General features: G+C 52.0%; 1 protein-coding gene across 1 annotated transcript in view; it reads left to right on the forward strand.

Moving 5' to 3' along the window:
- LOC119440607 (phospholipid scramblase 2) overlaps nt 1–12,827 on the forward strand; it is a 40,698-nt gene extending 27,871 nt beyond the window's left edge. The window contains exons 7-8 of the mRNA XM_049662982.1: nt 1,047–1,205; nt 12,759–12,827. Of these exons, the coding sequence (XP_049518939.1) occupies nt 1,047–1,205; nt 12,759–12,827 (228 nt within the window). The remainder of the gene's footprint in view (nt 1–1,046; nt 1,206–12,758) is intronic.
- The last annotated feature ends 358 nt before the right edge of the window (nt 12,828–13,185 follow it).

Genomic DNA, 13,185 nt, shown 5'->3' on the forward strand with positions numbered 1-13,185 from the left:
CTGATCGAGGGGTAGCACGTGGGATAACGCTTTTATTTTTTTATGCTTCGATGAACGGCTAGACCGGACGAAACAAATTGTGGGCGCGAGCATAACTTGAGTGTGCTTTGAGTGCGGCCCGATAGATCCGTGTTAACGTCATTCACGCCCATTCACGCCCAGCACAAGGACACAAGGAACATTCATGTTAGCGAAGCATTAAGCCTGGTATACTTATCCTTTAATCGGAAATAAATTACTTCATTCGCGCTTTGAGTTTTACTCACTCCACTATGAACGACAATTTAGGGGACGCAGAGCAATGTCATGTCAAGCCGCTGGCGCCGCTAAGCTGGGACCGCTGACCGCGGCGCCACCTATCGGCTCGCAGCAGAGCTACTCCGCACGCCCGCGCACTGCCGAACATATTTGGACGCTCGCGTGCGCTCAGTGTCAACACCTAAATGTTCTTACACCGTGCTCGGCACCAATCTAAGGCTCCTCTATTTTTAAAAAGTAGCGACAACTACACGCGTGCCCTCTCGAGGGGTTCAAGGAGCAGCGCTAGCAGACGATGCGCCGCTCGCTCCCGTGCATTCCGCGGACGCCTGAAACCGCACTAGCGTTATGAGAGCGAGTGTCCGCGGTCCTCGAGTGTTGTCTTCACGTTTGCGTGTGCGCGCAGACAACACGCTAGTTACTTTAGTTAGTAAGCGAATATTTCCAAGTTTATGCAGCCGATAAAACTACTTTGCTTACTTCGTATATTTGTCTACTAATAAATAAATAAATAAATAAATAAATAAATAAATAAATAAATAAATAAATAAATAAATAAATAAATAAATAAATAAATAAATAAATAAATAAATAATGTGATTTAGTTTGCATGTCCTAAAGGAACTTAGATGTCCTTGTGATATGCGCATTCTGTGCACGAAAAGCGAGGTATTATGGCGGAGACAGTGACGAGAAAGGTAAATTTGTAAGGGGCCAAAATTGCACATAGAATGCCACTTTACAGGTATGCGGTTGCTCGTTCAGTTCGTATGTTATTTCTCTTGAAGGTGCGCAGTACCAATGGCGTCGTCATAGGCAAGATCACCAAGCAGTGGAGCGGGCTCGCCAGGGAGCTGTTCACGGATGCCGACACCTTCGGCGTCACTTTCCCATTGGACTTGGATGTACACGTGAAGGGCGCCCTCATCGCAGCCACCATGCTCATCGTAAGCAATGGGCTCAGTGGCGCACCGACGGGGGGGGGGGGGGGGGGGCTCGGTGGTTGTAATCCCCCCCCCCCTCCCCTGTGGCCGACTTAACCCCCCCTTTTGTTTAACCCCTTTTCTGTCCTTGCGCATTTAAAAAGAGTACTGCAACTAAGATGTAAGACGCGCAATCGTCTTACACTCGCACACTCGCAAAAAGCGCATGTTTTAGGGGCGAAGCTCCTTATGGCGGCACCCGTTCCGTCCCCGTCGTAGTAGTAGTAGTAGTGTGTAACCAGTCTGAGAAAAATGAGAAAAAAATTCCGAAGTTGTGTCCGTAGCGCGGAATCGAACCAGGGGCCCCTCGCTTCCGAGCGCGCGGCGTTAGCCCACTACGCCACGAAGCGGACATGAACAAACGCACCACGATGGCTATAAATACCCAACATTAACGAAAGGCCGCGTTTCTAGCGCGTTTCTAACGCGTTTGTGCTAGCGCGTTACGGCCCGTGTAAGAACCTGGTGTAAGACGCTGTGGCCTCTCCACCTTACCTTCAACGCGTTTCGAACGCGCTGCCCAAAGCGGTGGCAAGTCAAGTTCAAGTCGAGGAGCGTTTATGAATACGAGGGGTATACTCTCTCAGCAGTCATGTGATGGCGTCGGCAAACGCGGTGCACGTTCCGGCATGTGTAAATGGCTGCGTAAGACGCTGTGGCCGCTCCCCCTTACTAGAGAGTACTGCACGTTTCTAACGCGTTTGTGCTAGCGTCCCCTTAAGCGGGAGATCCGATGATTCCCTCCGGAGCTTCGCCCACTCATCATCATTCACCTCGTGGATCTGCTGTCATTTTTTTACAATTTCCCGTGAAGAAATTGAACTTAGTGCTGTTTAGTTGGTATTGGCAAACTGTCAACCCCCCCCCTCCCCCACCCCCCCCCCCTCCCTCTGGCAAAGATCCTGAGTGCGCTACTGAATGGGCTTGACATCGGAATTTAAAGCTACTGCCTTCTGGAACGTATTTTGCACATGTTAAATGCATGGCCATCGCCCTGTGCCTGCATGCCTGCTTTGCGCCGCGCATCTGTGGCGATGTTATCAGGCTTTCACCACCAAAATTCTGATATTTATTTATTCATTCAGTTACCATAGGCTCGTCAACGCGCAAATTTTGGTCTTAAAAAGGAGCTTTATAAAATGTCTCTTTCTAGAGCTCTTGGATGCAATTGTCGTATATTGTGTTGGTCATAATTTCTCTTTGAATAAATGTTTTTCTTATTTCACGGATAGAGGATTGGTTAGCTTCCTGCTAACCAGCATTTCTGATCAGGCGGCCACAGTGATCTCAGCCCTGCTTTGAGGCAAATCATCATTTGGGCGCATTTGAGGGTTTCGGTTGGCCGTTTTCCATCAGGACGCGAGAAATTGTTATCGTCATCATCATATATGGCACAGGTTACGCATCGCTCTAGTCCCGACTCGTATTGAGAAAAAAAAGCACTTCTTATGAGTTGTGAATGCGAAATAAATTATGTCCTATTGAACACCGTTGAGCCGTCCTTCGAGTTATGAACTCCACACGGGCAAGCGAGTGCGTTGAGACACTTGGCCAACACCTCCTAGATAGCACAAGGCCGGTTCACTTTGATCCGTGGCATCATGATACTTTGCGCCACTGTCCTAGAATCTAATGGGGACGCTTCCGAGTAAGCCGCGAGGATTTTAACGTCACCGCTTTCGTTCTACCCGGATTGGAAATGGTAATTTCGGTCCAAGTAGCATGAATGTTATAAGAATGTCGCAGTTTCCCCCGAAAAGTGAAGCATCAATTACGATAGCAAATTAGTAGAGAGCTATACGGAGTAGGGATAGTAGCTTTATCGGCTGCATAAACTTGGACACATTCGTTTACTAACTGAAATAACAAGCGTGGTGCCAGCGCGCACAAGCAAACATGAATAGATCACACTCGATGACCGCAGACAACCACTGTCAAAACGCTGGTGTGAACAAGCGCTGCTGCCGCAGCAAGCGAAGGTTCGTTTGGTCTATCGCTTCAGCGGAAACTGAGTGGCGAAAGCACAGCGCATACAAAGGCCAGAGCCGTTTGAAGTAAAGTCCCTAGATATTTTTTTTCTTTAAGTAGCGACAAGTTTTGAAGTACCGCCGACGAATCTTATTGGGCGGTGCTCATTCCAGCAGCCATGTTCTTCCTAACGCTGTTCACCCGCATTCCCTTGCATGCTGCTACGAACAACGTAGATAGCAGTGGCAGTTGAAGGTCGCATGCTATCTAGCAAGATAATGGCGGCCGACGGAGTAGATGTCGCTGCTTAAAAAAGGGCAGAAAATCTAGGGACTTTAGTCTGGAGATCGCTTTCAAGATAGGGTGCGCGCGACAGCCCGCACCATCGCAAAATACGCAGTTGTTAGAAGTCGCCCCCCACCTCCCTCCCGCGCTGCCTTCCCACTTTCCTCCTTTCGCGGGGGAAATTATGTCGCCAGTTCCCCTTGCGCCCGGTTGCAAGATACGCATTTGGTGCCGCAGCACAGCGTCGCCCCCCCCCCCCCTCCATCCCTCCCTTCCATACGCCCACGGCCTTTCGCACGACGGAGGAAGTCGCGTTCGCTCTCCGTGAAAGCGCGCGTCTCCCACGCGGTTTGACTCGCACATGCGGCGCGCTGCGGTTTTATCGCCCTTGGACTTTATACGGAGCCGCACGGCGGCGACGGCGACGCCGATGGCAGAAATCCGCTTGAAGTGTCCACATAATTGCTATAGCAATAAAACAGAGTGCACAGGCAACCTGACATCTAGGAGGCGCTGGTTAAGCCCAGTGGGTAAGACACTCAGCTTCTGGGCGTGGCGTCGTAATTTCGAAACTCGCTACCGCCAACATTTTTCCTTTCTAATTAAGTCGACAGTCTTAGGTGCCCTGTTGGCGGCACCCTTGGCGGTGACCTTGGCGAAACTGCGTTGTGACAAAAAACGGCCGACGCCGCAAAGCGCAAAAACATGTCTAAAGATACTCGGATTGACGCCACATTTATCAGAGTGGTTCTTGTGTACCAATGTAAATTTGTGGCCTTGAAAAAAATATTTGGTAAATTTCGGTCTGGGTGGGAATCAACCCCGGACTTCTGAAGTGCGAGACGAGCACGTTTTCTTGAAGCCACGGCTGCTTCATGGCTGTGGACGTGAAGGTGTGCCTAGTGCGTACCTGACTGCACACGCCATGTGGTCACAGAGACGTGCTCGTGCCACTGCTCGCGCGTTCGTCGTCTTCTTCTTCCACAGCTGGCATGCTTTCTTTCGTCTTCATGTTTTACAAACGTGTAACACTTGCCTCATTTTCTGTTTTAGGGGCGAAGCTCCTTATAGCGGCACCCGTTCCGTCCCCGTCGTAGTAGTAGTAGTAGTGTGTAACCAGTCTGAGAAAAATGAGAAAAAAATTCCGAAGTTGTGTCCGTAGCACGGGATCGAACCAGGGACCCCTCGCTTCCGAGCGCGCGGCGTTAGCCCACTACGCCACGAAGCGGACATGGACAAACGCACCACGATGGCTATAAATACCCAACATTAACGAAAGGCCGCGTTTCTAGCGCGTTTCTAACGCGTTTGTGCTAGCGCGTTACGGCCCGTGTAAGAAGCTGGTGTAAGACGCTGTGGCCTCTCCACCTTACCTTCAACGCGTTTCGAACGCGCTGCCCAAAGCGGTGGCAAGTCAAGTTCAAGTCGAGGAGCGTTTATGAATACGGGGGGGTATACTCTCTCAGCAGTCGTGTGATGGCGTCGGCAAACGCGGTGCACGTTCCGGCATGTGTAAATGGCTGCGTAAGACGCTGTGGCCGCTCCCCCTTACTAGAGAGTACTGCACGTTTCTAACGCGTTTGTGCTAGCGTCCCCTTAAGCGGGATATCCGATGATTCCCTCCGGAGCTTCGCCCACTCATCATCATTCACCTCGTGGATCTGCTGTCATTTTTTTTACACATTAAGCTTTTACAGTCATTACCGAAGCGTAGTTAGAACGCAGGCGAGAGCTTGCGCGGAGAAGGAATGCGCGGATAACAAAGGCTTGCGAGACCGATGGGGACGTGACATCACGGAGATGCCCTCACCCCTCACGCAACACCTTTTGCACCAGCGCGGCAAGTGCACCCTTTCGCCCGCTCGGCTCCATCGAGGCGCGCACGTGACGTCACGTCGCAGGCAATAAAAATTTAGGTGCAATTTTGCTGGTACATACGCTATCTTCTTCGCTCATCGAACCATTTGATGCTTGAGCATCAAAAGAAATGTCGCAGTTTCACCCGAAAGGCAAAGTATCAATTGCGATAGCAAGTTAGTACAGAGCTATACGGAGTAAGGATAGTTGTTTTATCAGCTGTATAAACTTGGACACGCAGCAGCACCAGCCACGGCCGCTGGATAAAAAAAGGATTTTTTTTTTATCCAGCGGCCGTGCACCAGCAATGCGCAGAACTGTTGTCGACGCAGTCGCCGTTTTGCCCGCGTTCGCACCGAACGCGGCGGCGTTGGTGACTGTTGCCAGGGCCTCTGGGGGCGGCTCGGAGGTTTTCGCCGAGATCAGAACTGGAAACTCGTCGAGCAGCGTCGGAAGTCTTTACCACCTTCTCGCCTCGCAACGTTTTTATATAAATACGCATTTGGTGCCGCAGCTAAACATCGCCTCCCCTCCCTCCCGTTCTCCCACGTCCTTTCGAGCGACGGAAGAAGTCGCGTTTGCTTTATATATATATGGTGATTGCAAAGGAGGAAAGAGACGCTTAATTCTGCAGCCCTTCATGGAGCACGGCGCGGAACGCGCGCGTTTGTTCTCCGCCGTGCGTTTGCTCCCCGTGAAAGCGCGCGCCCCTTGCGCCCTTTTACTCGCACATAGAGCGTCCGGCGCGCGGCGACAATTTCATCGCCGTTGACGTCATACGGAACCTCACGGTGACGGCGACGGCAGAAATTCTCTTTGAGTGTCCATATAATTGCTATCACAATAATTTTCAGCAGAGCCCATCACACGATGTCTGTCAACGGTAACCCATTTAACAATAATTCAGGGAACGTATTCTGCGATGATCACGGCGATACTATCGCCTTTGCGTGACGTATGCTCACCAGCCAATCAGCTAATCCAATTTTCGTCAACCAGCCAATCAGCGCGCGCCTGCTGGCCGAGGCGATAATATCGCCGAAAGGGATCGTCGCACAATACGTCCCCTGTATAGCGGCGCAATGTATTATCACCATCGAAACGCGTTATGCATGAGGCGTGTACTGCAACGGGATTCCCCTACTGCGCTTCCCAAGAAAACTCGGCGCCAAGTAGCGCCAGCCACCGCAAAGCCTCCAAAATGTATGGCACGCCGGTGTGATTGAACGCTGGGAAACGCCTCATGCGGAAACCAGGATCCTCTATGGGACTTTGTCTTACTTAGGGAGCCTACATGCAACGCTGTCTAGTCTTACTAGACATGCTGGGCCCTAGCACCTCCACCACAAAGATGTTACGTAAAACGACACAAGGCGGGACTATTTACACTGTATTTATAGTATGGGAGAGACACAGTAGCCAAGATGGTCGACAGCCACCAGCACCAGAGAGAACCGTCTTCGTCGTCTGCCCCAGGCTGAATGTCTTCTTCTTTTCTTCTTTCTGTCGGTTTTTACGAGAGAGGCTGAATGTCTCTCTCGTAGCATTACCCCCGGCGGTGGAAGCGCCGTCTCGGCGCACTTCACACATTGTCGTTAGGAGGAGGGCGGTAGGCTTTGAGTCTGCTAACGTGAACTATGTCACTGGGAGCGATCGCAGGCGGTAAAGTCAGAGAGACGGGAACAATCCCGTAGGTGACGTCCGTGACCTGGCGGACGATTCGGTAAGGACCCGTGTATCGAGATAACAACTCTTTGCACAAGCCAACACGACGGAATGGACACCACAGGAGAACTAAGGCACCGGGTGAGAAGCAAACGTCGTGATGCCGGCTGTCATAGAGCCGCTTCTGGGTTCCTTGCGAGGCCAACAGCCTAGAGCGGGCGATCTGACGCGCGTGATCGGCACAAGCGATGACATGACGTGCATATTCGCTAGGCGGCGCGGCAGCAGCCGGTAGTAGGGTGTCCATTGGTAACGTCGGTTCACGGCCAAACAGCATATAAAAGGATGAATAACCGGCGGTATCGTGACGCGATGAATTGTACGCGAAGGTCACGTAAGGTATCGCGAGGTCCCAGTCACGGTGCTCAGATGAAACATACATTGAGAGCATGTCCGTGAGGGGGTGATTTAGTCGCTCGGTGAGGCCATTTGTTTGGGAATGGTAGGCAGTGGTCAACTTGTGCTGCGTTGAGTAGAGGAGCGCAAAAGATCGTCGATTACTCGTGATAAAAATGCGCGGCCTCGATCTGTGAGCAATTGGCTAGGGGCGCCATGGTGCAGAATAACATCGTGGAGCAAGAAATCGGCAACGTCAGTAGCAGTGCTGGTGGGGAGCGCTCGAGTGATTGCATACCTGGTCACATAATCGATAGCAACGGCGACCCACTTGTTGCCGTATCGTGACTCAGCAAAATGACAGAGAAGGTCCAAATAACGCGGAAGAATGGTTCGGTCAGGATGGAGAGCGGCTGAAGCAGTCCAGCCGAGGGTGCGGCAGGACGTTTCCGACGTTGGTATTTGTCGCAGGAGGTCACGTAACGTCGAACAGACCGGGCGAGACCGCGCTAAAAAAAGCGGCGCCGGACACGGTCGTATGTGCGGGATGCACCAAGGTGACCAGCAGTTGGTTCGTCGTGAACCTCATGCAGTATCGTTGAACGCAGATGTTTAGGCACAACGAGAAGCAGCTCATGACCATCTGATTGGACGTTACGACGGTAAAGTGTGCCATTCACGAGGACGAACATGCGCAGTGCGGCGTCTTAAGGTGCGGATTCCAGCCGGTCATTGAGCGATCGCAAAGAAGCATCACGACGTTGTTCGTCACCAATCTGGAGAAACTGAAACATAGACATAACGCAGGGGTTAGGTTCGATGTCCGGTCCGTCTGGTTGGTCAACAGGGTAGCGGGACAAGCAGTCCGGGTCCCGATGGAGGCGGCCAGACTTGTAGGTAACTGAGTACGAGTGCTCCTGAAGGCGCAGCGCTCAACGACCAAGTCGTCCAGTAGGGTCCTTCAGTGAAGAAAGCCAACAGAGAGTGTGATGATCGGTGTCAACACGGAAAGGGCGGCCATACAAGTAAGGATGGAATTTCGAAACCGCCCAGACAAGGGCAAGACATTCCCGTTCCGTAATAGAGTAAGTGTGTTCAGATTTCGATAGGAGATGACTTGGTACGCAATAATACGGTCAACGCCTCGTTGGTTTTGGGCTAAAACTGTACCGATGCCGTGACCACTAGCATCTGTGCGCACTTCCGTGGGAGCAGCTGGGTCAAAATGGGCAAGAATAGGTGGAGTCGTTAGGGCGGCGATAAGGTCAGAGAAGGCGTCAGCTTGTAGTGGACCCCAACAAAACGGGTGGTCTTGTTTGAGAAGGTCAGTGAGTGGACGTGCGAGCGCCGCAATGTTTTTCACGAAACGGCGAAAGTAGGAACAAAGCCCAACAAAACTACGAATGTGATGGACAGACCGTGGAACGGGGAAGTTCGTGACAGCGCGTACCTTCGCTGGGTCTGGTAGGACACCGGAAGCGTCAACGAGGTGGCCCAGCACAGTAATTTGACGAAGAGCGAAGTAGCACTTCGAGGAATTTAGCTGGAGGCCAGCTGGTCGGAAAATTGCTAGAATGGTCGAAAACCTCACAAGGTGTGTTCCGAAAGTGGGGGAGAGAATTATCACGAGAATTATCACCATTTAAATCCTTGAAGCAGTGTGTCCATCATTCTCTTAAAGGTGGCTGGTGCGTTGCAGAGACCGAAAGGCATGACCTTGAATTGGTAAAGGCCGTCAGGGTTCACGAAGGCGGTCTTCTCGCGATACAGGTTGTCTACAGCGATTTGCCAGTAGCCAGATCGAAGGTCCAGGGATTAAAAGAAGGTGGCACCATGGAGGCAGTCGAGGGCGTCATCAATACGTGGAAGAGGGTACACGTCCTTCTTAGTGATTTTGTTGAGGTGCCGATAATCAATGCAGAAACGCCAGGAGCCGTCTTTCTTCTTTACTAATACGACGGGAGAGGCCCAAGGACTAGAGGATGGTTCGATGATGTCCTTCGCAAGCATTTTAGCCACTCCTTTTTGAATCACTTCGTGCTCTGATGCGGACACACGGTAAGGCCGACGGCGAATGGGCAAAGAGTCGCCAGTGTTGATTCGGTGGGCGACACTCTTAGTCTGGCCCAGGGGTCGATCATGAATGTCGAAAATGTCGCTGTATGAGGCCAAAACCCGGCAAAGAGCGTCGGCCTGGTCAGGCGAAAAGTCTGATCCAATCATGTTGCGAAAATTGCTGTCGTCGGAACTTGGTGACGAAACTTCAGCTTCCTCAGGTGCAGTTATGGCGACAACCTCGACGTCATGGTCTGTTGTAGCGTTGAGGTGGGCAAGCGACATCTTGTGGGGCAACACTTGGGGGGTCAGACCAAAGTTTAGTAGCGGGAGGAACACACAGTTATCAGCTAATGTGGCGATGGTATGTGGCGCAGTAACATTGCGCGTCACGCAGACGTCTGTAATCGGAGAGACGATATAATCACCGTCAGGAACGGGAGGGGTCGATGACAAACACACGTACCTGACGGCTCGCGGCGGTAGGCGAACAAAATCGGTGGGGCTTAAGCGCCTGACGGGCGTTTCGCAGGCATCTGATACAAGAGGAAGATCGAGGCAGAGTGTATCAGAAGAACAATCAATTAAGGCCGAGTGTGCCGAAAGAAAGTCAAGGCTAAGGATAAGGTCATGGGGGCAGTGAGCAAGGATGGCAAAAAGGACAACAGTGTGACGACCGGCAATGCTGACACGGGCGGTGCACATTCCGATCACGTGAACAGCACCACCGCTGGCAACACGTATTGTCTGTGTCGTAGACGGCGTCATAATCTTCTGCAGGCGGCGGCGTAAAGAAGCGCTCATAATAGACAAGTGTGCGCCAGTGTCGATGAGGGCGGTCAAAGGAACATTGTCGACTTTGGCTTCTAGGAGGCTATGGTGAGTGGGGAGCGTCAGTAGAGGATTTGCAGGGGACGACGGCATTGCAGCTTCACCTCCATAAGCTGCACTATCTAGTTTTCCTGCGGCGATCGTCCAGAGAAGGACGGCGAGGAAAAGCGGCGAGGCTGCGGAGAGCGGGATTGGCGGCGTTGCGGCGACGGGGAGCGGGAGAAGCGGCGAACAGGAGCAGTGGCGTCAAAGGGAAGAGGCTCGTCGGAGGACGACGAGTAGTAAGTAGGGGAACCAGTGGCTGGACCTCTGAAAGGAGTAGGGTGCATGGAGGTCTGGCGAGATGCGTAGGTCCAACGGCGACGGGAATAACGAGCAATGTGCCCGGCCTGATGACAGGAGAAGCAGATGGGCTGATTGTCGGGCGTTCTTCATTCCGCAGGATTGCGGAAGGAGACGGGAGAGGTGTAGGAGCGTCGAGTAGGTCCAGAGGAATAAGGCCGAGCGTCAGGACGAGTCAGTGGGCACGCTGATGGAAGGCCAAGATTGGCAAACTCCTGCCTGACGACAGCTTGAATGAGGGACACCAATGGCTGCGATGGGTCACTGGCGTGGCTTGTAAACACGGGGGGTTGAATAGGTGCAGGACAGGCGGCTTCAATCTCGCGACGAAAAATGCGAGTAACGTGGTCACAGGTGGGCGGCAGGCGAACGGCATCACACGATGAAGTTGCCACCGTATTGGGCAGCCGGGTGAATGTCTGGGTAATACGGCGGCTCTTCGCGTGTTCAAACTGCCGGCACTCTTTGATGATTATGTCGACGGCATCCACGTTGGTATAGACGAGCAGGTTAAAAGCATCGTCGGCGATACCTTTGAGCCCATGAGAAACCCTCTCAGACTCAGGCATGTTCTCGTCAACCTGGCGGCAAAGAGCGATAACCTCCCGAATTTAAGATACATATGACTCGGAGGATGTCTGTGTACGAGTCGCAAGTTCATTCCGCGCACCAAGCTGCCGATCAGTGCTGTCACCGAAAAGGTCACGGATCTTCTCTTTGAAAGAGTCCCAGCTGGTAATGTACGCCTCGTGCGTCTCGAACCACACCCGTGGTGGGCCATCGAGGTAAAAAAGCACGTTAACGAGCATAAGGGTCGGGTCCTACCTGTAGCCGGCGCTGATCCGTTCGTAAAGGTTGAGCCATTTGTCGACGTAAACCCCATCCTGGCCGGAAAATACGCCAGGACCATGAGCAGGAGGCAGAAGGATGTAGGTGGGAGCCACGGGAGGGGCAGGGGTTGAAGACGATGTGCCTGTACCGACTGACATGGTCGCAAGTGTGATGAGGCGGCCGTTGCGGAGCTCCGTGATCGAAACAGGGAACTCCCCAGCACTTCCACCACACTGCTCAGAAGTCCGCGCGTGGCCTCTGAGCCGATAAGCGTAGCGTGCCGGTGCATGCGAATGCTGAGAATTGTCTGCTTGCTGCACACTCAATGGCACACACTCAATGACCCAAGTTGGCTAGAGGTTCACTCAAGAGTGGCGCATACCCAGTGCATCTGTGGCACAGCCTGCTAAAGCACCGGGTTGCTGCCCTTGACGAACCCTTTGTGACGTGGGTTCGATTGCAGCCTGCATCAGAGAAATTGAAGGGATCTTATTCGTCATTCCGAGCGATAAATACCTAGTTACCCAAGTTGACGTCAAAGACATTCATTGAAGAGCGGCGCCGACCTATTAGCACATACCCAGCGACCCAATTTGGCATCCGAGAGGCAAATTGAGGACCAGCACAGTACGCGTGGCACATACTATACCTAGTGCTCCCAGTCGGCGCCAGAGAGTTTCTTCGAACAGCGGCACCTATCCAGTACCGCATCTGCAGTGACCTATGTCGGCGTGAAAGAGGTTCGTTGAAGAGCCGCAAATATGTACGTATTGCCACATACTCCGTGACCCAAGTTGGCCCGGTGGTTGGTTTCGAAGCCTGTTCTCTCAACACAGCAATCTGATGCGCTAGCACGTCCCATTCTACCACGGACTACCCAGTGACTCTCAACACGGCAATCTGATGCGCTAGCGCGTCCCATTTACCACGGACCACCCAGTCACCTAGATAGGCTGGAAAACGATTAGATATAGAAACATATATAGATATTTGGCTCCTGGAAAGTGCATGACGCATTATAAATGTTATCCCCATATTGAGCATTTAAATGGCATAAAAGTGGACCATTTTTACCGTCTTTGTAGCCCTATAGTATATTTCCTTGCCCGAGCCTCTTTATCTTATTTTACCTTGTGCGAAAAAAAAAAAAAAAAAAGCAGTCGGTGTATTTCTCTAATCCGCCGCGGTGATTTAACGGCTATGGCTGTAGCGGGATCAAATCCAGGTTTTGACATGTAAAACCTATAAACCTTATTTGATTTTTTTCACTCTTGCTCGTATGTGCAGGACTACTTGTTCTTCGAGGAAACGCACCAAAAGGGCGGCGACGACGTTCTGCCGGGAATGGCTGCATGATTGGGCTGAAAGTGACTATAAAATGGCCATGTTTGGGCTTAAGAAAATAAACTAAATCGTTTTCGGACCTCGAACTGTTGTCTCTTGGACATATCTTGTGCAAGCTTGCGGCATGGACGAGGAGGAGGAGGGAAAGAGAAGGCAGGGATGTTGACCAGAAATGCGTCTGGTTGGCTACCCTACTCTGGGGGACGGGAAAGACGGAATAGAAAGATGAGATAGAGAAAATTGTCGCACGACTGCTGCGGATTGAACGAAACTTTGCGGGCAAGCCGGAAGATTTCTTCTGCCGCAAAACGGATCGGTATCTGGGCTAATTCTCGGGTCTATAGAGACGCATGGGTGGACCAACACCAGG

This window comes from Dermacentor silvarum, chromosome 2, assembly GCF_013339745.2.
Source record: "Dermacentor silvarum isolate Dsil-2018 chromosome 2, BIME_Dsil_1.4, whole genome shotgun sequence".
Taxonomy (NCBI): domain Eukaryota; kingdom Metazoa; phylum Arthropoda; class Arachnida; order Ixodida; family Ixodidae; genus Dermacentor; species Dermacentor silvarum.